At 36.8% G+C, this 25,931-nt stretch overlaps 1 protein-coding gene across 7 annotated transcripts in view; it reads right to left on the bottom strand.

Annotated features, from left to right (window-relative positions):
• Positions 1-3,731: 3,731 nt before the first annotated feature.
• IDE (insulin degrading enzyme) overlaps positions 3,732-25,931 on the bottom strand; it is a 62,067-nt gene continuing 39,867 nt past the window's right edge. For 6 of the 7 annotated variants that reach the window (XM_040703104.2, XM_040703105.2, XM_046942985.1 and 3 more), the window contains 9 exons: positions 25,569-25,689; positions 23,601-23,692; positions 22,666-22,777; positions 21,459-21,626; positions 18,618-18,890; positions 16,259-16,320; positions 15,415-15,487; positions 13,479-13,546; positions 10,508-12,442 (listed from right to left, as the gene is read on the bottom strand). In XM_040703104.2, coding sequence (XP_040559038.1) covers positions 12,347-12,442; positions 13,479-13,546; positions 15,415-15,487; positions 16,259-16,320; positions 18,618-18,890; positions 21,459-21,626; positions 22,666-22,777; positions 23,601-23,692; positions 25,569-25,689 — 1,065 coding nt within the window. In that variant the 3' untranslated portion in view covers positions 10,508-12,346. Of the gene's footprint in view, positions 9,583-10,507; positions 12,443-13,478; positions 13,547-15,414; positions 15,488-16,258; positions 16,321-18,617; positions 18,891-21,458; positions 21,627-22,665; positions 22,778-23,600; positions 23,693-25,568; positions 25,690-25,931 lie in introns of those variants that run through there. The other variant, XM_040703102.2, reaches the window with a different exon arrangement.

The following is a 25,931-nucleotide window of genomic DNA, read 5'->3' as shown; positions in this document are numbered from 1 at the left end:
AGGTGATGAGCATGCACTGATTTCTCAGGAGATGTTTGCTATTGCTCTCAGTTCCAACCTCAGTCTTTTTTTTCTAAGCCCAAAATATAAATTCACTTTTTGTTTAAAACTTTCATATCGTGCTCTTGGGAGTCCTGCCTAAAGAACTGCTTATCTTTGGACATTACTCATAAAACTGGCATTCTGTCTTACCGTGAAGTGGTTGCCACCACACACTGGTGAGTAAATTATAAGCATGCCTTATTCTGTCAAGAACAGGTGATTTGTAGGAGATGATTACTGTCTAGCCTATGATTTGCTCTCTCATTAAAAGATGTTTCGAGTTAATGAAAAACATATAAAAGGGTACATGAAAATATGCAAGAAACATTTGTCTGATCCATTAAGAAATAAATTTTGTTCAATGCAGTAAAGAGCAGACAAGAATGCAGAAGTAAAACAAACACATTTGCCCTTTTAAATGAAAACCGCCGTCTCAGGAGGATTGATACTGGAAGAATAATTCTCTTATAATGTAAAATTAATCATCAACTGTAACATTAGGCATTGGAAGTCTGAGTAAAAAAGCATTTGTTTAGTGTATTGATGGTGTTGGTACATAACATGGCATGCCTAAACCAGAAAGTGAATACAAAATCCCGAAGTTAGACTTTCATTACTAGCATAGAGGATGGACAGAAACTGGGAGATGCACATCTTTTTTCCTTTCAGGTATGGGTATACTGCTACCCATTTTGGGACAGCGACCTTCTAACAGCCTTCTAACCCACGCTGTGTATATAAGGAGCCGTGTACTTTTCCAAGCTGACAGTTGCTCTGTTCCTATATATAGCTTGCAATAGAGCATGACAGAGAAAACTGGAGTTGGAGGGATGACACAAAAATAAGCTATTGGATTCAGGCAAGGGAGGAATTTGCCTTCAGCTGAAATTTGAAAAGTTACAGACCGACATGCAGCATCCTAAAAGGCTTCGACAGGCTTATTATCAGAAAGAGTGTAATTTCTTTTCCCATCATACATTCTCAAAGTCATAGCTGCAGGCCTTTCTTTTGTTAATATGGGCAGCATGTTTGGTTTGCTTTTTGGAGATGAGACAGATCACAGGCTTTATTACTGCCCATGGCATGAGGCATCAACATTGGAACCAGCTCTGACAAAAAGTGCAGTGCCTGAGCTTGGGGTGTGTCCAGCTGGCAGGGACAGGGGCTAGTGGCACCAGTCCTGCTCACAGTGCTGGCATTGGGCAGAAGAACATGAGTCCATGGCAGCCCTGACGCACGCAGCTGTCTGGGGACAGCTTTCGTTTGGGTATTTTTAAGTCATATGTGGGATGTAGATTCGAGGCTAATGCCATTATTCAAACTGCTATCATTAATATATAAGGATATATGGCCACAGCCATCTCATAAAGCTTAGCTTCAGACTAGGCTCCTTGCCTACATTAATTCACCCTTCTCTTTGTTGCTCGATTTAGGTAATTTTTTACAGCTGTGCGTATGTGAATCTGACTTGTTCTCCGTGAAAGGCTGCAACCGAGAGGGTCAGAAAGAACAGAGCTTAAAAAGGAAGCTGTAGCTTTCCTAGGCTTGCTCTTTAATATGCAAGTAACATCGCTTCAAACTTGCATCATGGTGGTTAATAGGCAGAAGTAGGTCTAAGGCCATTCAAGCTCTGACTCATCTCTCCTCTGTACTGCGGCGATGTGCCTTCTGCATTAGCTGAGGCCTTTGAAATTAAATAAAGGACAAAGGGAAGACAAAAGGGAACTTAACAAAATGTGACAATTAATTCAGCTACATTTAAAATCACTAACTGCAGTGTTATTCAATTGGAAATTTAAATAATTCAAAATATATCAAATCTTACAGCAATTATTCAACTGAAAGCTCTAAAGTTCAGAACAATCTTCGGGGGGGTTGTTTCTGAGGCACAGGACTTCTCTCAAGCCAAAAGCATGCATTATCTCCACAATGTTCTTTTCAACCTTACAGCTCTGAAGAGTACGGTTTATTCATCTGTCAGAGTGTATGCACTTCTTGCCAGTGTATCACTTATATCTTTTTTCTCCAAACCAGAAAAAACCCTGTATTTTTAGGAAGACGGAGCAAGCCCTTAAATACAAATCAGCTGATTGTCAGTCTGTTCTCCATTTTCTATCTCCTTCAACCACATTGCTTCATACTTGCCTTTAAGTTAAACCTGTCCAATGAGCTTTTGCTCTCTGTGACAGACTTACAGAAAACAGACTAAGCGATTTATCCTCTCACGCTGCAAGCCAGGCGGCTCCTCCAAGCAGATGTATGACAGCCATGGGAGCTAAGTGCAGCCCATAGACACTCGAAGGCAGCAGTGAGCATGATTCAGGGGAAATGGAAGCTCCCCTGCATGTTGAAGGACCAGAAAAGGGCAGGTGCTCATGTACTGTGGTGTAATTCTATTCATTCACTGTGCAAAGTATGTGGTTAATGAGCATTACATATTACTGCTAAAGCAGTTTGTCCTCTTGTGCTCTGCAGTGAAGGCTCAGACTGCTCCTCCACTTTCCCCAACACACACCTGCATTATGCCCACACAGAATCGTGGAATCAAAGATATACATCATAGACATACAGCACTCCCCCAGCCTAGGAAGGTGAGATGCAAGAGGAGATGTAGCACAGACTGTGAGCAGGTGAATGTGCAGGATCCTTGGTGTTCAAGGGTAAGGGGGTAAGGCAGCCCTAAGTTACAGAGCTTTGCAAGGAAAGGTTTCCTCCTCTACCTGATGGAGAGGCTGCTACCACCACCTGATTGCCTGACATTTCTTTTCATAAGACCACGTTTCCAATTGCTAAGATGCTTGTCAAACTTTAAGCACCATGCCAGCACACCGAGTATGCGGCCCGCAGGGAATAACCATGTAAGATTTTCTCTGTGATGGTTTGTTCACTTAACGAGGTGTTGCAGCAGGTCTCCCATAGTCTTAAACTTTGGAACAGGGAATCAGAAATGAGGAGGCAGGGAGGACTGCAGCCTGGAGGCGGTGAGGACGAGGAGATGGAGGACCGCCGCCGGAGCAGGGCGGGTCCCGCTGGTAGGGGCTTATCGCACAGGCCCAGGCCTACCGCTGGCACGTGTGGTGCGCGTCGAGCTTCTGGCCGAGGTAACAGCGTCCCTATCAGTAAAGTAGCGCAGAAGGAAAGCTGCCACCCCACCCTGTTTCCCTCTTTTGGGTTTGAACACTCGGCCCGTACAGCCACGGGCAGCTACTGCTGCTCTCGCGCCCGTGGTTACCGCGCCGCCAACTGCCGGGCAGGAACGCGCCGAGCCCTGCGGCCGTTCAAGGAGAGCGTCTCGCGGCACTGCACCGCGGCCCCCGAGGCCACGCCCATTCCCCTCCGCACTTCGTCGCTCGCCTTCCCCTCCCCGAGCCGTTCTCCACCCCGGCCCGGCCCCTCTCACCGCCTCACGGAGCTCCCCGCCGGCGGTTCGACTCGGCAGCGGCTCCCGGCGGCCGGGTCCTCGCGCTCCGCGCCCTGAGGCACCGCCGGCGGCCCGAGTCCCTCCGCGTGAGGGAGGCGGCGAGGCGGGAAGCGGGGCGGCTCGCGCCGAACAGCTGCGAGGAGGAAGGCGGGCGGTTCCGCGGTCCCGGGAAGCATCGAGAGTCCTCTTCATCAAGCAAGATGCTGAATGTGTGAAGATAAAGAACTCATAGGCAGCCTTGCTGCATATAAATAATAATAATAAAACATTTTTTGTGTTTTAAAAGTAATTTATTTTTTTTTCCAGGTTAAGCAGTTGAAGTTCTCTTTATGTTTGTATCCTTAGAGTCAAACAAATATGATTTTCCTCATCAGAAAGGAGAAAATCATTTCCATGCACAAAGATGAGATGCACAACTCTTCACACTATTATAGGGAACAACAGCAAATGTTGTATCATAGCACCAAGAATTTGCATTACAGTGTGAAGACACCATGAAAGCTTCTCCTCATGGCAAATTGTTTATGCTGACATTTGGATTCCGAAGCATACTTTTCTAAGCAATGAAAATTAAACCTTACATTACAAATAAAACTACCTAAAAAAACCTGATGCTTTCTAAGAATTAAACTATGAAATTTGATTTGTTTTCTTGCATAGCAAATTTTCTTTACACTTTGAAAGAGGTAAAACTTAAACAATTAATTCTTCTTTGCCTTTATCCCAAGCTGGCCAAACAACACAAAAGTAATTATTTAAGATACAGCATGAATCTGAACGTTCCTCTGCAAGTTAAACCATACAATCCGACTCTTAATGTTCTAAAGCTAACACTATAGAGTTCAACATCTACTGTCACTTACATTGCTTCTGCTTGGCTTTCTAGGTTAAAAAATATGAAGTGCCAGCTCTACAAACTTAGCAAGGGGCCAAAAATTCAGATTTATGGTCCCTTACTCTCTTGCATCACTATAAATAACGCACCCAGTTCTGCTAGGGACTAGATGCGACACACAATTTTCACATAAATAGGTCTATCCCCTACCTGGGGTACAGGAAACTGGCTGGAAATGGCACTGAGTAGCACACTGTAAGTACTGCAGAAGTTCAGATACAATGGAACTTAATTTCTAACAAGAAAGAGGTTGCAACATTTAATGTTAAACTAAGTGAAAACATTTGTTGAGAAAGGAGACAGTTCCATGCAGCTGCTGCTCAAAGATAGAGCATCTGAGATTGCAAAGGGTCAACAAAGATGGGACTACTCTCCTCTCCTGATGCCTTCTATCATTCATCTACTATCAGAACCAGAAAACAACACTACAAATGTAGGGTTGTTTTGGTTTTATTTAATAGCAAAGAGCTGCTCTTGGCCTCTGGATCCTGCAGTACTATATCCATCCTCATTATGTGCCTCCCAGCTGTGCAATCTCTCTCCTGCAGTACCAGTCTGTCAGGACTGTGCACATTGGTGCCAGTACATCTCTGGTATCATCTGAGGGCACCTCAGCGTGTTCACTGAGCCCAGAATGACCAATAGAACATGTAAAAATAGTTTAAGCTTCCCGACCCTGACAGTGCTTTCCCTTACAGTCCTACTTAATTACATACATAAACCCATAAACCAGTTTGGATTCTATGTTCCCGTTTTGTGGGGGGTTTTTTTTGTTTTTGTTTTTTAAACAATTACCCCCTCCTGAGCTACTAGACAATCAGATATAGAAATCTTTCCATAAACATATTTTCTTTATCTTAAGAAAAAGTGATAGATTAATAACATTACAGATGTAACTAATATAGATTTTTACAAATTTAGATAAACATTATCTTGGGTTTTAAGCTTATCTTCATGGTTTATGTGTGGTGGCTCCTGGAGAACTGCAGGGAGCTCTAGCATCTTTTACTTATCTATCACAAAAGAGCTTTGTAGGACCACTGCTAAATTAAAGCCTGGTCCAACAAAGAGTGAAACGATAGAACTCTATTTAATACCTTTTCAATACAAGGCTGAGACCCTAAATCTGGATCTCAGATTAAAGAAAAGAATCAATGTTTAAAGAATTCCAGGCCTATTAAGCTTTCCAAAAATATTTAAGATTATTTGAAATGACTTGTCAGGGTTTATGCCAGAATCATTGCAAAATATACTTATTTTTAAATCTAGGACTAACTATCAAAATGCTACAGGGCATCACATTTACTCCAGTTGTCTGGTTAGCTTGAGCTCTTCGTTAGGGTTTAATGTCCAAATTATCTCAACTGCTTTTTCTTTTTCTGTCTTTTTAGTAGAAAATGTAGTTAGTAATATTCATGAGAGATTCTGCTACCTATTATCCTGTTGCTTCCAAAGCTCAAAGAAACTTAGACTGTTCAGACACTGCAAGTTGTCCTGAAAAAAGTTATCATATTAACTCTTAATTACTCAACATTTAAAAGGCTTAATAAAAATGATCAACTATACACTTGTGCATTGGTAGTTTACAGACATTAACAGACAAACCCTTTTCACAGGAATTTATAATCTACACACAATGATATGACAGATAGACATGATCATTAGACAAGAAGAGTAAAATGGCATGCAACTAGCTGCTTTCAACTTATATGCATTATCTTCCATTTCAACATTATTTTTATTGAGTAGCTCACTGCGAGAAAGCACTCAAGATCACTCTTACATTTTGTATACACTGAGCTTAATACAATCTTTTGATTTTTAACATTCATAACATCTTAAAACTAATGATGTTTGACATTTAAATTCAAGTGGAAAATCAGAACTACAAGCATTCTTTGTATATATATTCTTCAAGTTACACAAAGTCTACATGCTATTCCACTCAAATGTGCCTTTCAGGAAAAGGCTGCATATAAGGTACATTTTTATTAGATTACTTACAGCAATCAAATCATATTGTGCATACAACAGCTGATCAGTCTCCTCTTACAGTTGCGTAGCACCTGTTCTCAATTTTTTTCTGAAATACTTGGTTAAGTCTCCCCCTGTGCTGAGCTTCAATAGCAGTCATATGGCTTTCCAGGCCAAGACATCATGTAGATGCCACCTTTGCATCATGTGACAGATAAAGCTTGCCATGATTAGAACATGAATTTGAATAATGAAAAAACATCCTGGAACACGCATGGAGCCCATACTGAGTGCATGGCAGTGCTGAAGGGATGCTGATGACACTTGTGGCTGGTATGACAATGGGAGCAGCCTGGTCCTCTCACTTGGGTCAGACCTGACAATGCACGATGAACTGCAGGCATGCCTTAGAAGATGACACAAGGAGCACTGGAACTAAACAATCAGCTTGTGGAGATACCAGACCCAGTTATAAGTACAGATTCCTGTGTTCCTAAAGTACTTCTACTGCTGCAGACAATTTCATCTGGAAATACCAATCAAATCTGTGAACTGGGGAATTATCCGTACAGATTTTTTCAGATTCCTGAAGCTTCACCCTTAACAGATATGTATGAGTGAATGGTAGTCGTATCTCACAGTTGAAACACAGTGTCATTCGCATAAGTGTTCCTAAGAAATACTTTGTTTACAGAATTGCAGCAGGCTTGGAATACAAGTATCAGAAGGCTAAAAGTTACCAGAATGACAAATAGATTAAGCTGGGAAGCACTGAACCCTTTGATAGCTTATTGACTCCAATGCACTGGCAGGCACTAATCCACTGTCATCCTCCCTTGCTTTACACACATACACAAATGGAAAAAAAACATGTTGAAACTTGAAGCTGAACCTTTGAATTGAAACCTTGCTTCATTCTCAATCAAGTTTGAAAATACCAAATAAGATATTTTTGAGCACTACTTCTGAGAAGTGTTTACATGTTTTTGATGTTTTAACCAACTCCAACACTGCCTTGTGAAGTGCATCACTTCAATAGCTAGATGGCATATTTTTAAAAGCTGTGCCCACTAAAAGGCATATATAAAAACATATATCTTTAACACCAACACTCAGGTGTTGTTAACATTCATACACACATAGATTTTCTCTATCACATTTCCCAAAATGCCCTTTTTGTGCCTATTTTCTCTAGGCCATCGTTCTCACAGGACACTAGCAGTGCAGCCTGGGGACTCTCTGATTCCTCTGCTGCAACTGTTCTAATTTTGCAGAGTAAGAACACACACACATTGAGTCCACACCTATTATGGGACACCCACTTTGATGCACAGGTGGAGGGGAAGGGGCCCTGAGCTCCAGTTGCTGCTCCAGTGTTTATGTGTCTGTAATGTCCTACATGACACAGTGGCTGTCACTAGAGAAGCACCACAATTCCTTGCGCCTTTCTTGAAAGAGAAGCTGAGCTGAAAGAGAAGCTGGGCAGGCGGTGAAAAACTGTAATGTAAACCTGAAGCAGAATGAAGCATCCCTAACACACAGAACAGTGGTAAACCCTCAGAAAGATGCAGGATTTCAACTTTGATCCCTCCTGCAGTATCACTTTTAGTGAAACTTCACATTGCTGGGGTGCCTTAAAAATATTCATTTAAGCAGTCCTAAATATTTTAAATCTTAAAACTCTATTTATATGCTTCAACTCAATTAAATGGATTTAATTGTGACATTTTCCATGTTACTGTGTCTTTGGCCTTAACCACACTTGCTTTTTTCCATCTGAAATTCAGGTTTCACATATTGTTGAAATAACATTCTACCAAGAACATACGCTATAACTTGCATTTTTAAATAGTAAGTTAGACTCTGAAATGCTTCAGCAGAATCTACATAGGCTAGGCTTCTTTTTAAACTACATGAAAGGTCATAAAATCATAGAATGGCCTGGGTTGAAAAGGACCACAACAATCATCGAGTTTCAACTCCCCTGCTGTGTGCAGGGTCACCAACCACTAGACCAGGCAGCCACATCCAGCCTGCCCTTCAACGCCTCCATGGTTGGGGCATCCACAACCTCTCCTGGCAACCAGGTCAAAAAGGTGCCTGAGCTCTTCCTTTAAAATAGTAAAGATGTGTCCTGTACTGTGTAGCATACAGCTTTAATATTAAAAAAACAAACAAACAAACAAAAAAACACCAAAAAAAACCCAAAGTATTTCAGAGTGGGTTTGAATATCAAATTAGCTATCAGTTCAAGGAAAGGATCCAGATGTAATTGTAGTTGACTATATAAATACAACAGTCAGTTATTGAAAAAGCATGGAAAAGTGCATGAATAAAGACAGAATATAAGGATTTTTCTCTTTACAGTGGAGCTACAGGGAAAGGATACTAACCAGCTAAATGGTAGAGAGAAGATACAACTAGAATCCTGCTGGTTCTTTATTAAAACAGGAGCTAGAAATAATAAATTAATTTCAAAAGCTACCTAATGGTATCTCCACACATTATGTTTACTCTTAAGCATAATAAAATGAATACAGGGGCTGTTCACGTCAACACACGAACGACTGAAAAAGCTCAAGTTTTTGGTTTATTTGTTGGTTTGGTTTCTTTTTTGCTAAACATGACAGTCTAACTACATTTGGGTGGCTTAGCTTTTGTTTTTCAGAAAAGGTAATAAAGCCAATGTTTTAAGATTTGTACCAATTTGTACTCTAACAATAACAGTGTAGTTCAAGAGCCTTAATTTTAGGGACTAATAATTTTCCAGGTGGTTTGCAAGCATTTTATTCCAGTGATGAAATTATCAGCCACTTCTTGCCAAAGCCAAGGATAAAAAAAAAAAATCCTGTCTTTCTTTGCCTTCAGAATTCACAGTATTTATTTTTTTTTACAGTCACACTTATTCTGTAACTTTCTGCAAGTAATCCTGTGGTGTGCATAAAACGAGATGACCTAAGAATGTAGTTTCTCAAAAGCAACACTGAAGTAAATCTGCACCATCCAAGATTAAATCCGGCTGCAGTGATGCCCTGTATTTACAATTTCAGATTTGATTATTAAAATCTGGTGTTACGGAAATATTTCTACCTTCATATTATAAAGCTTCCATACTCAGAGAGCAACACAGGTGATCTGCCTTAGAGGTGTGGGATGACACATGGGGAAGTCTTTTGAAACACCATAGAAGTGAACGAGAACAGTTCTCCAGCAATTCTATTCAGCCTAACGAGTCCAAGAAACTGCAAAACTGCATCATAATGTATAGTAAAAAACATTCAAGAATGAGAGATGTAACATTACCAGTATGCAAAAAGAAAAAAAGAAAAGAAAAAGAAAAGAAAAAAAAGAAAAGAAAAGAAGAAAAAAAGAAAAGAAATTAAGAACTCCAAATGTTAAATTCAGATTGTTTATTGTAAACAGAATAACTCTAGCACTCTGTCATACTGGCTGTGTCACATGCACCCAATTCCACACCAACTGCTTAAAATAGCACTTGCAAAAATTACAGTTATGTAATAATAATTTATGGTTTCTTACATAAACTAATTAACAAGCACTAAAATTGAATTACAGTGTATCCTAGGTAGTTTATTATTGCTTGTAGACACTGCAGCTTTGGATCCATTATGATGAACCCATTAGTATGCCTGAGTTTATCAAAATTTACTGCTATATCAAACTCAGAAACTGTAAAATGCTGGAGAACACTTAAAAGCAATTAAGAGTTGTTGGAAAACTACATGTGATTCGACATCCAGTCACAGAACTTTACAATTCTACATTTTTTCCCATGGAAAACGTGATTTGTGAGCTTGTGCTAAGTACACTGTCATTCCAATTTATTTATATAATTTGTTAAGAGTTCATAGTACTTCCACTAATATATATATTTTTATTCTTTTTTTTTTTTTTTTAAACAGAGGCAATTTGATTTTATTCACCATAAGAGTGGTATGTTTAAATAGCACTAATTCCCAAAATATATATTTTTATAATATGTTGTCAAAAGTTTTAATATATATAATACAAATATTTTTACTAAAAGAAAACTATAAACAAAAGCAAAACATAAGAGTAAGAAGTCCATTTTATGTGGAGGATCCATGAAAAACATGGTGAACAAAAACACCTGTAATGTTTTTGCTTATAACACGGCTGATTTTTTTTTCACCTCAGGCTACAAAAAGTGCTAGTGGACTTTCCTGGCAACAGGTTACATCACAAACTGTCATCAAATTTAATAAAGAGATGTTCAAACCTGTCCTGTTAGCCTAAAAAACAACTTAAATACACTCTATTTATTCAGCTAGTGCAGACTCAAATAAACAGAACTTAAAGCCCTTACCTTGGCAAGCATTCATTTAACTGCCTTCAAAGCCAACGTTACTATAACACTGAATCAACGACAAGAACACCGCTATTGAATATTCCAGGACTCTGATGTACATGTACACAGCACACATTTAATATCAGGGCCTCAGTTTTAGGTTGTAGTAGGAAGCAAACTCTCACTAACATCTCTGATATAGCAAGGGCTCATTATGAACAGATTTTACATCTTGAGTGCTTTGCATCCTCTATCCTGTCTGAACAATTACAATCAATTTTATGCATTAAACTTGTTAAGAGAACTTAGTAAGATGTTCCCTTATCTATTTCTATTTGAGGAGTTTACCCTGATTTGCTGTCTCAAGTGGAAGACTACTGAAGAAGGCAGTAGACTTGGTGAAGACTGGACACTGTATTAACATTTTACTAAGTTATGGAATATCTATACAATATTTCAGCATTACTCTTGATCCTTGGGTTTCACACAATCTTCTTAAAAGGAGTAGGAAGAAACATTTTGTGATGTAACCTGCACTGCACACCATTGCCACGACTTCTGCTAACCCGGTACTGCTGGGCCAGCACTGCCCCACCTCAAATGCTGTACTGAACGACAAAAAGGACCCACAGAGATGTATCAAAAATAATGAATTTGATTCCCTAGGGGGCCCATATATTTGACATTCATCTGTTCTGCAGTCAAGAACTAATTCATGCCTAGCTATTTGCACTAGTAAGTACTTGACTGAGACCTAATAACAAGAAAGGCAAATTGTACTGGTGGAGAACTCATGTAGTCTATGCACAACTGAAAACAAAAATGACACCAAATTAAGTATCTTATACATCATGTGGAAACAATTCAGAATAACACTGAAAAACTGAAGAGGATATTGATATTATCAAGACAAGACTAGGACAACACTTTTGATAACAAAAGTAAGTTGGACTGTTGAAGTGTTTCCAGCATTTCACGAGTTTTAATATAAAATGTCCCCAGATTTATATATAAAGATTAAAATCATGTCCATATCTTCAGTTATTTTAATTAAGACAATTCTCTCATTTATTACTATGTTATCAATTTCTCCTTTTTTCCCCTCCACTGGTTTTCACCAAACTTAAATAGAAAACATGTTATGCTGATTGCATTAAGGATCAATTTTAAAAGTCACATTCAACACAGCACTTCAAAAAAATGTGAAACTATTTTAAGAAAAATTGTTGACCCCCATCCCATTCTTTTCTCACCCTCCTCCAGTTCCCAGGAAGATTATTTTTGGGCTATGAAATGTTGTTGATTGTTTTCCAGGAATAAAGAGGATATTACAAGCAATTGTTTGCTCCAGAAGCTTATTTTATCAAAATTAAAGTTTGAAGGGGTACACTATTTCAAAAATATACTGCATCTACAAGTTGTTTATTATTATTATTACTGCTTCGGTTGATTTTGGTTTTCAACAGGTTGTCTGTAATATAAATGACACATGACCACAACTGATTTTTCTATACTCTCTATGCCTAACACACATCTAATGTCAAATGAACCAAGAAGGAATTTGGGACTTTCATAATGGACAGAACCATTTATCCTAACAGTCTTTAATAATTTTGTTCATCATGAAGTCCCCTGAAACCACATCAGTGCTGATCATTTGCATTTCTTCATCCATTGGGGTTCTTCACAGTTTTGCAGCCATGAAATTGATATGTGGTTTCACCAGTGGAAAGAGTGGCAGACTGCGCTTGAACTCTGTCATATTTTCAATCACACTTGGCTGCAAAGAAGCGTATGCAAGAAAGTCTGCTCAATTACCCTTAATCAGAAGAGTGAGAAATTCCCCACAAATTATTCTACAACTACATAAATGTATACGTCTTGTTTTCTTTCAAGCAGTACTAATAATTCAACATTTCATTATTATAGATTTTTCCCAGATGAAGTGGCATTCTGAAATGAATGGTTTAACATCTACTCCAAATAACTTACAACAATAACTATAATATGGTGATTGCATTATTAATTACGTCAGGTAATTTAGAAAATGCAGAGTTAAGTTTGTAAAAATAACAGCGATTCAATGAGCTGTCATTTGTAGTTGCTGCAATAAAGTCACTTTTTAACACTTAAGTAAAAACAACAAATATATCCGTATTTAATTTATACAGAAATTTCCACCATGGTGATTATCTCACCTATAGGCACTGAATAAGAAGAACACAGATCTACAACTGCATTGCAAAAAGAATCACCTACTGGGACAAAGACATTTCTTCAAGCAATTTCACTTGAGGTCCAGGAATGGCCCTGTGCAGTCCTATCTACTCACACAAACAGCAACACCATGAGTCTATAACACTTGTATGAATAGAATTTGCCAAATTGCTTCATTCACAGGCTATATTAATCCACATTCACAGAAATATTTCATTCTTTAAGATAATGACAAGATAGTTAGGTGTGGGGTTCTCTTTTCTGAACAGATTGTAAGTTTACTGATGCATACCCATCCTTGTCTTGGCACTTCACACATTCTAACACACAAGCTCAGACAATCATAATCTCTATTTTATTCTGTAGCATAGACACTCAGTAGAGCTATCTACTTCTATTAGTTTTCATTTCAACGGAACAGAAGGAACAAAGTTAATAGCACAGACTGTTTAAAAAAAAAAAAGAAAAAAGAAAATCAACCTGCAAAAGTATAACATCAAGAAGTTTGTACTCTCTCGCACTCTCTCCCTGTAACATTATTCAAGAATTCTACACTTCCTTTAATAAAGCTTGGGATTTTATGTGTTGTTTATTTTTACCTGTGGTAGTGGTGGTGCTGGTGCCAAGTTCACATCGTTTTGGCATGGAAATTCTCCAACAACAGGGCCTATTTAACATCATCAAAATTAATTTAGAACCACAACTCAATCAGTGCCTTTCATACAGCAAATTAGACAGATCAAGAAATAAAACACAGGATGGTAATTTTCAGGTATCTCTAAACAAGATTTTCTGATGATTTTGCTTTTTACTTATAATTACCTTCAAAAATACAAGCAGATTAATCCTTGATTTTACTTGAGAACACATGCTGAGGCAATGTTTTTTTTCCATTTTGCTTACATGTACAGAGAATATAGCAAAAAACATGAGATAATCTACTGAACAGTAAATACTTACAACTGTTTTTCAGTAAAAATTATGTGAACAGTGTTAAATGCCAGTGATATATGCAGTAAGAGCACATCTGTGTTCCAAAGAGAGTTTTTCAGTAGGACATGCTTATGGGAATTACTCCACATACCAAATCCTCTTCAGCAACCCCAAGTCTTCCCTGCCTGTTGCCATGCACACCCTATCTACTCCAGTTCCCCACAGACTTCCTGAATCTGATCAACCTGTCTCCCATTTGTATGTTATGCAGTTCCTTAAATCTTCCTTCCTCAATTTTCAAACAAGTTTCAACCCTAATTTTTACGCTGGGAGTTCAGAAAGTTTAATCATCCTAATCTCCTACATCTCTACTGCTTCTGATTATTTTCTACTCTTTGGGAATGGTGTCTGCCTCCATGAGGAAGGGAACTCCCTAGGAGTCTTTTTAACCTCCTTTGTGTTATCCTCTTTAGCAGTTGCACTTCTTCCCAAGAATGTTCTCTTGGACTCACAAGAAATGAATAGAAGTCCCAATTTCTCATTCATGGCAGAAAAAGAGGCCAACGGTCAGATTAAATGCCTTAGGAGTTGTGGAATACACTGAGAAAAGGATACACTTTGCTATAATCACTGTAAGAGTTAAGTAGCTGTTAGGCTTCCTCCCATGCTCCTCTTGGCTCAGGAAGATATCATTCCAAGTGAATAATAAACCACTTGGCAATACAGTTGCTTTATTTTTAGAAAGCTTTCTAAAGTTAGTCACAGTATTAGAGCTAATTCTATTTAGCTAGCAATGATTAGCCAGGAAAGATACTTTGCAGCAAGACTCCCTTACTCAACTGAAGAATTGTGATTTCCGTGGTATCATAAAAATCATTCTGATATTGGAAGGAGTTTCATAAGAGGCACACAGCTATCTGCTTCCTTCTGTTCTACAGACAAATCTCTAACATCTGTGGTATGCAGGCCAGAATTTAATTCTAGCATGAACTGGTAAAAAGATTAGCACAAAACAACACAAGTTTTTCCCTCTCTATGTATTTATTTATTGTTTTTTAACTGGAAACACTATTAACCTTTTCCTCCTGGAATTCTAAAATGGAGTAGTAGAGTCTACAATGCATAGATGATCTAGAATATTTGGAAACAAAACCTAAACAGACTTTCTCAAGTTATATTAAATGCAACATCTGGCACTCCTAGAGGGTTACTTTATATTTGCTTTCTCTTTGAGAGTGCTTGAATAATGAATTGAGGACATTTTCTCATTGTAAGGAAAGCAATCATTTAATGATAACTACAGATTCTTACTTTGGGCTTTTACATGTACTTCAAAATATTTTGTTTTGTAAAGAAGTTCTATTTAATGATATCAATATACTTTAGAATGACTGAAGAACTTGGCCACAAGTGTTAACTAGAAAATTTGAAGCACCCATGTGAAGAAAATCTAAAGAAGAAATATGTTTTCCTCTCCAAGGTATGTAATCTCCAAAGCTGGGTTTTTCTCGAAGTACATTTATATAACATGACAAGAGTATTTTTAACTATGACTTGCTTGAACACAAATTGATTAAATACTATATTCAGCACAGTACTTACAGGAATCCATTTCCCTTGCAAGGACATGTACTGAAACCTTGTGTCTTCTGGGAGCATCAACTGCTAACAACACCTAGAGTAAACAATATCAATTATTTCAGTTGTGGAAAGCACCAATCACAGATATATAAATATAATCTCTGAAAGAATGACAGCATTTACATTTTAATTTAAGCTTTAACATGAGGGTGAATTTTGAGATGTCCTTTAAAACATTATTAAAGGTAACCCATACCTCGAATCATTTTAGAACCAAGTTGTTTACAAAATTCATGTACTGCTTGGGACTCAAACCATTCAAACAAAAACCAACCAACAAACAAAAACCCTGGAAGTAACAAATTCAGATATAAACTATCCAAGTATCAGGAATACCACCTAAAACCCTAGCAAACTTTCAGAAGTACATCACCCCTGAGCGCAGTTATTAAACTCAGCAAGAGTAGCTCACCAATCTAGAGTTATTTCTACTCTGGAGTACTGGTTAATCATTTACAGAGCATTACTGTAAGTACAAAAGTATCAATTCCATGTTCTGTATCACAAACACAGAACATGCATACTTGCTGAAGTTATCAAGCTACTGAAATTCCATTTTTTAGGTTTACGTTTGCTGCATATCTTCACCCATGCCTTCATACTATGAAAAACACAAGTTATGGTTCACTGTGTCATTGAAGTAGTAACCAGTTTAAAGCAGTGAGATTGGATCTCTAATACAAACAGAAGATAATGCAAGAATGACCCTGGTAGTGAAATGGATAAACACTGATAGATTACAAAAGCGAAACAATTTTGAATGACATCTCTTTCCAAATAGTTTTAAACTACATGACTAACTTACCTTGTAGAACTGTATGATATCATCCTTGGTCAGGGTCTTGAGATACGCCACTTCAATGTTATCTGCACAATAGTAAAAATTAGAAGAAGTCGGCAAATCACAGCTGGTCATTAGCACACTAAATCCAAGTATTTATTCTTTCCTGCAATTAACTGCAAGTGATATGCTTTTCATTCTTAACTTAAAAGCTAACACTTGTACCACTAAAAGTGTCAATGGAAGCTTGGAAGAAAATTATACTTTAACTAATGTCCACTGTGATTGGACTTGCTAAAAAAAAAAAAAGCATGTTTGAAGAATACTGATTGCATTGTATATTATTGAGTAGCTAAAAAAATGTGTCTACTTTCCTATGTCACCTTCAAATCAGGGTTATGTATTTCTAATGCAGACTGACTGCAGAGTTTTTATTAACAGTTAGGAAAGATGGCATTAATTTTTTAAAATAAACATGAACAGTGACAGCCTACATCATATTTCTTAAGGAACAATCACCTTTCAGATATTTGATGACAAGTGTCTCAGTAACTAAATCAGATTACATAAATTCAATTGTAATAAACTAATAATTTAATATCACTCAAGAATGAGTGTTTTTATAGTAAGTATGCTTGCATTTCTTAGGATCAGCAGATAGGTGAATAAAGAAATGTGTGTAAAAGAATATGCAGCTAATTAGTTGGTGAAGCATACTGAAAATAGTCCATATGAAGTTCAAAAGTCAGATTCTACAATCTGATGTAAAACAGTAGAAGTAATAATAATGTTAAAACCTAAAAAAATTTTACTTCTTAAGGCTGGGATACGTATTTCTGATTTGACAGATCTGGTCGCTTGAAAATCGTTTAATGAAATTGAATTCCTCGCAGGCAGAAGAGAATTAAAGATATGAAACTCAAGAGAAATAGTAAGTTTAGTAGAATTTAGATGTGAAAGATGTAGCTACAGCAGTAAGAAATTCTAGAGAGAAGATGGAGCCAAGTAGGGTAAAAACAGCAAGACTTAAAGCAGAGAAAAGATGAATTATTTCAGATTAAAAAAAGAAGTACTCAAGGGGTTAAGTTTTCACACCAGTCCTTAAACTCAGCCATAAAATCTTGTCAGTATCTCTCATTCTCTCAGAACTAAGCCAGACAACAATTTGAAATCTTTCATTGTTACAATAGTTCAGTTAGCCTACAAAAAAAAGACTACTTGCTATGAAAGGCTGACACTCCACATGTAAAGCAAAAGAGAATTCACGATACAGAGTGAGTCTTATGTAGGCAGCATATTATGCATGGGAGATGGAAAATTATAGCTTTAAATAAGAGCTGAGACACGAAAATGTGATGAAAGGCTGATCTATATCTAAATCTGTACTTTTTTTTTAAAGTTAAGAAACTAAAATCATTTAAGCACTGATTTTTCTTTCTTCATAGAAGACATTTTAGAAAGTAAATAGTGAACTAAAAAAAAAAGTAGATTTAAAACTCCTATCGGTTACCTTTTAGAAAAAAACAGGTATTTATTGTAGAAAATCAAATTAATTTGTTTCAAAATATATCATTTAGCAATAGAAAATAAAAGCTAACTCTGAATATTACTTATATAGCTAGGTATTTTGGATTTAAAATCTTCCAACACTGATGAAGAAGGGAAAATACAACTTAAGCAGCATGTAGGATCACAGTATTATACTATCATTGTAAATAACTGCCTGTCCATTTTCAGTAAGAACAGCAGAAGCTGGATTTCAATCAACCTTATACAAGCTTATAACCATCCAAGCATTATGGCTTAAAAAAAATAACTCATGTTTCTACTAGGCCTACTCTAAGTTGAGACAGGTCACATGTTGGCTAAGAAGTCTGTTGTTGCCACCACAGTCGTTGATTTCGTCTCACTCTCACAACAGAGCTGCACAATGTAAATAGGATTCGCATTAATGTCTACACTGTCAGGAATGTCAAAGTGCATTTGAATGCATCCCAGTTAATTATTAGGCACATATGTAATACAGGTGTTTGAACATCACAGAAATTAATTTAAGCTTATACAGCATCAACACTTGCATCCAAACCACTTCCAATCCTTGACCTACTCATCTCACAGAGGCTTAAAGGAAAGAACTGAAGGTCAATGAAATACTTGTTGTCCCCATTGTATACTAAACATCGGGGAGCAGGATTACCCTCTATTACTAAAGGCTCTACTGCTGTGAGAGCATGGGCTGCACAAATGAGGTACTTTTCTCAGGTCAGAGGGAAGAAATGCAACCTTCAGGACTGAAATCACAAAAAATATAGAAATTATGCACAGGCTACAAATGTATCTAAACTACAGCATTGAAATTTAAGGGAATTATGATCTTTCTTACCTCTGTCAAAGTTATACTGCTGAGAAATTATTTCTCCCCAGTATTTAGCACATTCTGCAGACAGCTTCTTTGGTTTGTCTAGACGACGAATTGCTAAAGCTTGGATATGTTTTTGGAAGGCCTCTTCTGTCATATCTTCTATGCATTTCTCCATAGTCTTTAAGAATGCTTCAACTCTGCTCTCTAAATAATGTGGTGGCTTTTCAGATTGGATAATAAATCGCAGACCCTGAATGCCATTTGCCCGACGTGGACCACTGAACACAATGTAACCTTAGCAAAACAAAAACAGTAACAGATGTAAAGAATCCCTTGTTCAAGCATTAAGTATGCCAAACATGGTAGTGTTGATAGGGATGTGGAAGAAATGGTAGGGGTGTGGAAGAAATGAAGCAGACTAACAAAGAACAAAAGAAATTTTATCATCAGTATTAGGGAATCAGAAATCAAGTTGTACTATAGTGCTTAATTACAGTCAACATCGGGAACTTACTATTTTTCCACAAAGTGTAATCTGAATTCACTTTGCACTATTTCTTATATCTTAACAATTAGATATAAAGAAACTATTCCTCTCATTTCTATTTGCAGCATTAGCTTATCTGAGCCCTTCCTAAGGAACATAAGCATTTCTTCAGTCTTACTCCCCATTTTGTAACAAATCTGTCACATTTCAGTCTTGTAGATGTTGTTTTATAGCTCTCTAATCATTCCTTGATTCTTTCTGTCAAAACTGGACATAGTACTTCAAAATCCTTATCTGAGAGCACAGAAATACTGTGAATCTTGGAAGCTCTCTTTTTATCTATCCCAGTGTTTCTTTTAGACAGCAACTTGACACTGCTCATGTAGGTTCTACATCTGATCCACAGTAACCTAGTGATTGTTTTCTATATAACCGCTACCTAGCCAGTTGTTTTCTATCTTGTGTCTGTGCTGTTGATTATTCTTGCCAAAATGTTCCTACCAAATTGCATCTTATCTGTATTCAAGCCACGTTTCCAAAATGTCAAACTTAGTTTGAATTCTAATTGTGTCTTCCCACACACTTGCGTCTTCTCCCATCTTAGTAATCTGAAGATTTAGTAAGCCTAAACTCTTCTATTATCGAGAGTATTTTAAATACTAAGTAACATCAGATGACAATAGAGAACCACTTTTACTCATTTTCCAATCACAACTTTCCATCCAAACGTGAAGCTTTTCCAATTTAGGTGCTCTCTCTAGCTTGTTTGAGAATGTTACGCATTTTTCACACCATCAAGATGAGACCCACAACAGTACCATCACCATGCAGCCAAGCACACAATATATTAAAAAAAAAAAAAGTTACTTTGACAGCACCGTGCCTAGTAGTTGTTTCTCACTCATCTTCTATGAGTTCACAACTAGTTTGATAGCATTCCAGGAATTAGAATGAAACTGACAGATCTGTAATTTTCTTGCTCTTTTATTTCTAAAAGAAATGTATAACACTTAGCATCTTTATTTTTCCAGTACCACACTTGCCATCCAAAAATGCTCAGTTACAAGATTTCTAGTGCCAGGTATCCAGTATTTTGCTTTTGAAATACAGAATTCATCATACCTGAACTCTTCAAAAACCTACTACTTTTCCCTTCCTTTGTCTTTTTTATACTGCTGAAGTATTTATTGAATGAGTCCCAGTTACTTTCTCTACTGTTTAATAGACTGATAACTCTTGAAATTCTTTCTCCCTTAGCTTTCTCAGAGATCTTACTAACAATTTCATTGAGTTTACTGATTTTTGCTGGTATTTCTGCTGTCTTCCCTCCTAAGTCTTGTGAACTCTCTCATTTGGCAATCACACCATATTGGTTTCTGTACTGACACAGGCGCGTAGCTCTTCCTCACTGATTTCCCCCACATTCACTTTAACAGCCATCTCCAACTTCTATAAGAAACCTGCCACCAACACATTCCAAAAACTGGCTAAATCACCTGGGTCCTGCCCTATTTTCAAGAGATGTCTAGATTGATATAATGTGGGTGATTCTTCTAGCAGCTCACAAGAGGTCTCATCTTGCCTGATCTCCCTGGTAAACGCATAACACTGTAATGGTACCAATGCTCTTTTTTCATTCAGTCATTATACTGAAACATCCCTCTGCCTTTCATCTTTGAAAAATAAACAAACAAAAAACTAAACAAACAAATAAACAAAAAAAAACGTAAAAATCTGATGGTACTACTTATTAATATTTCAATCCTGCAAACTGTTATGCAAGTCCTTGTCTCTCTCTGTTATCCAGTATGGAATATCCTGACCAGTTTTTAGTCTTATTGGTTCAGGTAATGATTGTTTGTTCTTCCTAGTGGACAGCTGTATTCTTAACATGCCTGAAATGCATTTAGGATTTCATTAGTATTGTAGCTTACCATTACCCATGCAGCTGTATTCCTATACCTAACGTAGAGGTTGTAAATCCTCAAGTGCGCTTGGAAGTAGGATCACAAGCAGAAAAGACTAAACTGCTGCTGATTCTTTAAGAAGATCTAAAATTTAGCAATAGATCTTATCTCCTTCTGGTAAAAAGAATCAATTTTGCACAGTTGTTCTGTTGTTGTTGTTTTTAAACTGGGGATGATTTCAGATATTTGAGACATATCTTAAGAGTTAGGCTTGCTTATTCTCAGTTTAGAATGTGTGAACAGTAACATTCCTTTGAGTCATCAGCAGTTAAAATGATTTGCATTTACCATGTGTCCTTTAAACGGCGTTCACTGAACAGGGAAAGAACACCTCATCATGTCTCATGCAAGTGCATGAATATGCATGCCTAGATTTATACAGACAATAATTACTATGGGAATACTTACCTAATTGTTCCTTAGTGCGCAGAGTATTGAAGCATGGTTCTGAGATAATTTGACAAAAGAGCTCCAAAAACATATTCTCAGAAGTGCTCTGCATATCTGTCTGGTAATATATTTCAATGCCACAATTGTTATGTACTTCATTTCTCTGTTGATACACAAACCATCCCCCTAAAAGACAAAGATAAAACAGTCAGATTACAGTTTAAGTCAACAGCTGCTGTTTTAAGCATATATTTTTATTGTCCAGTATTAAAAGATGGTCTATCACTTGTGGAATCCAATTAAAATAAATGGTTTAGGACTTTTAAAGCAGAATTCCCACTAACAGATCACGCACACTTTTCAAGAAACAGGCAAAGAAAAGATTATTTTAATACATCAAGATGACATAGCTTGAACACATCAGAAAGTAACTTGAAGCATGCTGTTTCTCAAGCAAGTATTTTTGGAACTGGAGTTCCAAAACTGCATTGCCTTGAATGTAGTTTCTAAAGACAAACATAAACATCACAAACATATTGTGAACATTAAAAATAATTGCATATTTAATAAGAACGGTTTCTTCAGTTATATGGTAGCTTCCACAGGCTACTGATCAGCTATGGGTAATTGATTTTGGCTGCATAGCCAAAAATGTCATCATTTCTGTATAGCTCCCAAGAATTCCTTGGAGCTCATCTCTTAAATGTAAGATTTTTCACACAATAGAAGTAAAATCATAAAAGCACTATGAGACCTCAAGAAAAGATATCAGAAATAAAGAATATATACTTGTGTAAAGATCTTATTTTTCCAAATAAACAAGTGTTTTTTGGATAATCCTTCACTGAATGTTCAATACCTAATAGTGCTCAAAGAATGATGCTTACTCAAATATGTACATTATGTGTAGAAGACAATGTGACAGAGAACTTATTTCCATAAAGCATACAGAGTGAATTAGGAAGGTCAACTTATGCACATGAATTAAAAATGAAATCAAATATACCAGAAAAAAAAAATATATATATATTTGTGTATAATTTTACTTACATAACAAAACCAAAACCTAATTTGCTACATCTACACTTTAAAACAATTTGAAATAAATCTGGTTTTGAAACAAACTCCAAGCATCAGAGTATTATTCATCTTAAAATGCTGTTAGCAGATCAAGAACCTTGATTTAACATGCAACAAAAATTTGTAAGTAAATCATTTAACTTACTGTCAGGAAGTTGCACTTCTCTGTATCTCACTAGCTGACTGGGAAGGAGTGGCTTTGTATGAGCGTGCTCAATAAGAGTGTCCTCCACCATTTGCATAATTCCTAGTGCAGCCTTGAAGAGAAAACATAAGAACTGACTTCCATATACAAGTGTGTAAAAATGAGGAAGGAAAAAAAGCTTTACTTTTCCCTCATTATTAACCAAGTGCTACATGCATTCAGCAGTCACTAGCAGTGCTTTCTAACATCTCCTGCTAGTGAAACATCACAGAGCTACTATGACATCTTGTGAGAAATACCGCTATGCCAGCCTTCCAAAGATACTTTTTTACATTCTCTATGTTTTACATATAAGAAAGGTATTGGGTGTTGGTTTTGTACATACTTTAAATATTTGGTTAAATTTCCTACACAAGTACAACTGTAACTATTTCTGTTGAAGACAAAACACACATTTTCTCTTTTTTACTCCCAAAGACACAACTGAGACCAGAGGGTTATTTTTTTATGGAGTAACATTCCTGCTCAGCTTTATACAAAGCAATTCATTTAGCAGAATCATGGATTCTTGAAGCTTTGTTAGTTAGCCTGGTGCTTATAAATGGAATAGCAGGATCTGTAGCACATCATTCTTTATGCAGCTTGATCACATTACAGCAATAACATGGAACACAGATTTTAAAATATTTAGATCATAAGCTGTTTTTTTTATTAAATTTCCAAGAGCAATACAAGGGCAGCACTCAGCCTAGTATATCTAACGTGGAAAAAATGACACCATGATAGTCCCATAAAGATAAAAAGAAGTACAAAGTCAAATTATGTAAACACATTTGACAAAGCTGCTTTAAGATCTGAGAAGGTTAAACTGGCCTTTCATTTTTAATGCTGCTTTTAAATAAAAATTGTGTTATTAAAGAAAGTATCGCACCAACCTGTTTTGTTATATTGCCATGGAGAAGAGCTTCAATGTGTAACCGTGACAACAGTTGAGATATAAAGGCCTTGAGGCGGGGAAGAGTCACATCTAGAATAGATATTAGGACAGTTACATCAATTACATGCATTTTTACATTAAGAAGTACCTAACTTATTACTAGATATGGTATATTTCTTAGAGGAGCAAAAAGTCATTGTCATAAAAAAAACCTGAATCTCTCCTTATAAGTGCAACACTGGAAAGCTTCCAGGTCTAAATAGCAGTGCTCATCATATAGTTTGCTTTGCTTAGAATTCACATATCGTCTGACCCAGATTCCAAAAAGAGAAGGAAAAAAAAGAGCCTTCTGAAGTCTTCTTTCCAATCATTCCAAGCAAACATTCATTCTCTAGAGAAAATAGTAGCAATCATTTAGGTGATGTTCCAAAATAAAGCCTAAGCTATTAACTAAACAAGAAAAATGTAATTTATAATGCTTGAGAAACACACTGTACGTTTACCATCTTGACTTAAAAAAAAAAAAGAAAAATCAACTGAAATAGTGTTTTGATGCTATCCTTGTAATAAACATACACAAGAGAGATATTTTCTGCAATATATCCCGGAGTACACACACACGCATTCTATGTTAGCCCACCTTTGTAAAGCAGTTTTCGTATATAAATCAAAATACAACAACATACAGCATCAATGAAATAAGAGAGAGAGGATTGTATGAGTGGATGAGATGTGCTTCCAAAAGTCAACAAATACATTGTTAATTCCCTGACTCTACATGAACCCCTACTTCTTTTTATCTTAAACATGCATTACAAAACCTTCAGAAAAGCACACGGTCCTTTTATTGTTGCATAATCCTAATCTTAACTTGTACTATTAAGCAGTTCTACAGACAAAAAAAAAGATGAGTTGCTTTGAAGGAGAGAGGATGTGAGGAAAATAAAATCACACATGAATTCCCTCTATTTCAAGCAGATTTCCTGCAGTGCTAAGCAGACAGCATTCCAGTCCAACATTCCATTTTTAACCATTCTTATGCTGAATAGAGTAAAATTAATTTTATAAAGATGACTTAGAAAAGGAACACAACATCTGTTTGGCTTTGAAATTCAACAGTCACTAAGCTGAACTCACTGCCATGAAAACTGGCATTAGCTTTCCCATGGATTTCACAATCTCTAAGGTGCCTGCAATCATTCAAAAGACCATACATTTGCATTTCTAACATTTGCATTTCTATCTTGGAGCAATCCTGTGGAAAAACTCACGCACCTCCGTGCAGCTGGCTTCAGGCATCTAATGAAGCAATGTTAAGCATCAGAACTTCAGACAGTATGGTATGTGCCAGTCTGATAAGAATGTGTATTCTGAATCCACCTCTCAAATAAATGCCAAAACCAGGTATTACTCTTGAAAAGAACATCTCAGGGTATTTCAAGGAGATTTACAAAATATTTTGCAAACCATCCCAGTAATGGCCTTTTGTTATAACACAATAAGACATAGGTAAGGAAGAGTTATTCAGCTAATATTAAAATCAATTACATCTCAAGTTGTAATTTCTTCTCCCCCCCAAACAGGGGGAGCACTTGCTCTTTGTTAACAAAAACACTCTTCTTTATTCTTAACTATTTTTTTTAATAATTATCTACAAAACTGGAAATGTGTGTTGGGAAGTACAACACAGCTGATACATTCCCATTTATCTGCAAGGTATCAGCTGGAGTTCAAATGAATTTAGTGTTGGTTATGTCACACCCAGGCTCATCTCCACAAAGTCAGTGGGCTACCTTAGCACTGGCAAGAAGCTGCATCAGATTAATGGCAGAGACAGATCAGACTGAGTCTGAACCTTTGTATGACCTATTCAACTTTCCAGAAATTGGAGGACCATCTTCCATAAGAAAAAAAAATTAAAAACAACAACAACAACAAAACACCTTTAAAATTGGCAGAATATTACCATCAAGAGCTTCTTTTAATTCATCTTTGGTCCAAGCAACTTCTGTCATCAGGAGTCGAAGATAATACATTGCATGCTGGTGAGGCTGTTCAGCCCTGAAGTTGTTAAGCGATCTCATGTACTGAAAGAAAACAATTATAAGTTCAAATTACAGAGCTCCATTCCTACACATGAAATATTAACTCTGTACTCTCAACTTTGTATATTGTAAGTACATTTTGAGTGTCAAGAACTTTCTTTTGCCTGTTAGCACAGTTTTAAAATTGGTTTAAGTCATTTTAGTAATAAGGTAATATCATGAGGCTACAGATTACATAGTTATGATAAACGTTGCTTATACTAGAATGAAATCAAACTTTTCCA

The sequence above is a fragment of the Gallus gallus genome, chromosome 6, assembly GCF_016699485.2.
Source record: "Gallus gallus isolate bGalGal1 chromosome 6, bGalGal1.mat.broiler.GRCg7b, whole genome shotgun sequence".
Classification (NCBI taxonomy): domain Eukaryota; kingdom Metazoa; phylum Chordata; class Aves; order Galliformes; family Phasianidae; genus Gallus; species Gallus gallus.
This window is presented reverse-complemented; position numbering and strand designations above follow the sequence as displayed.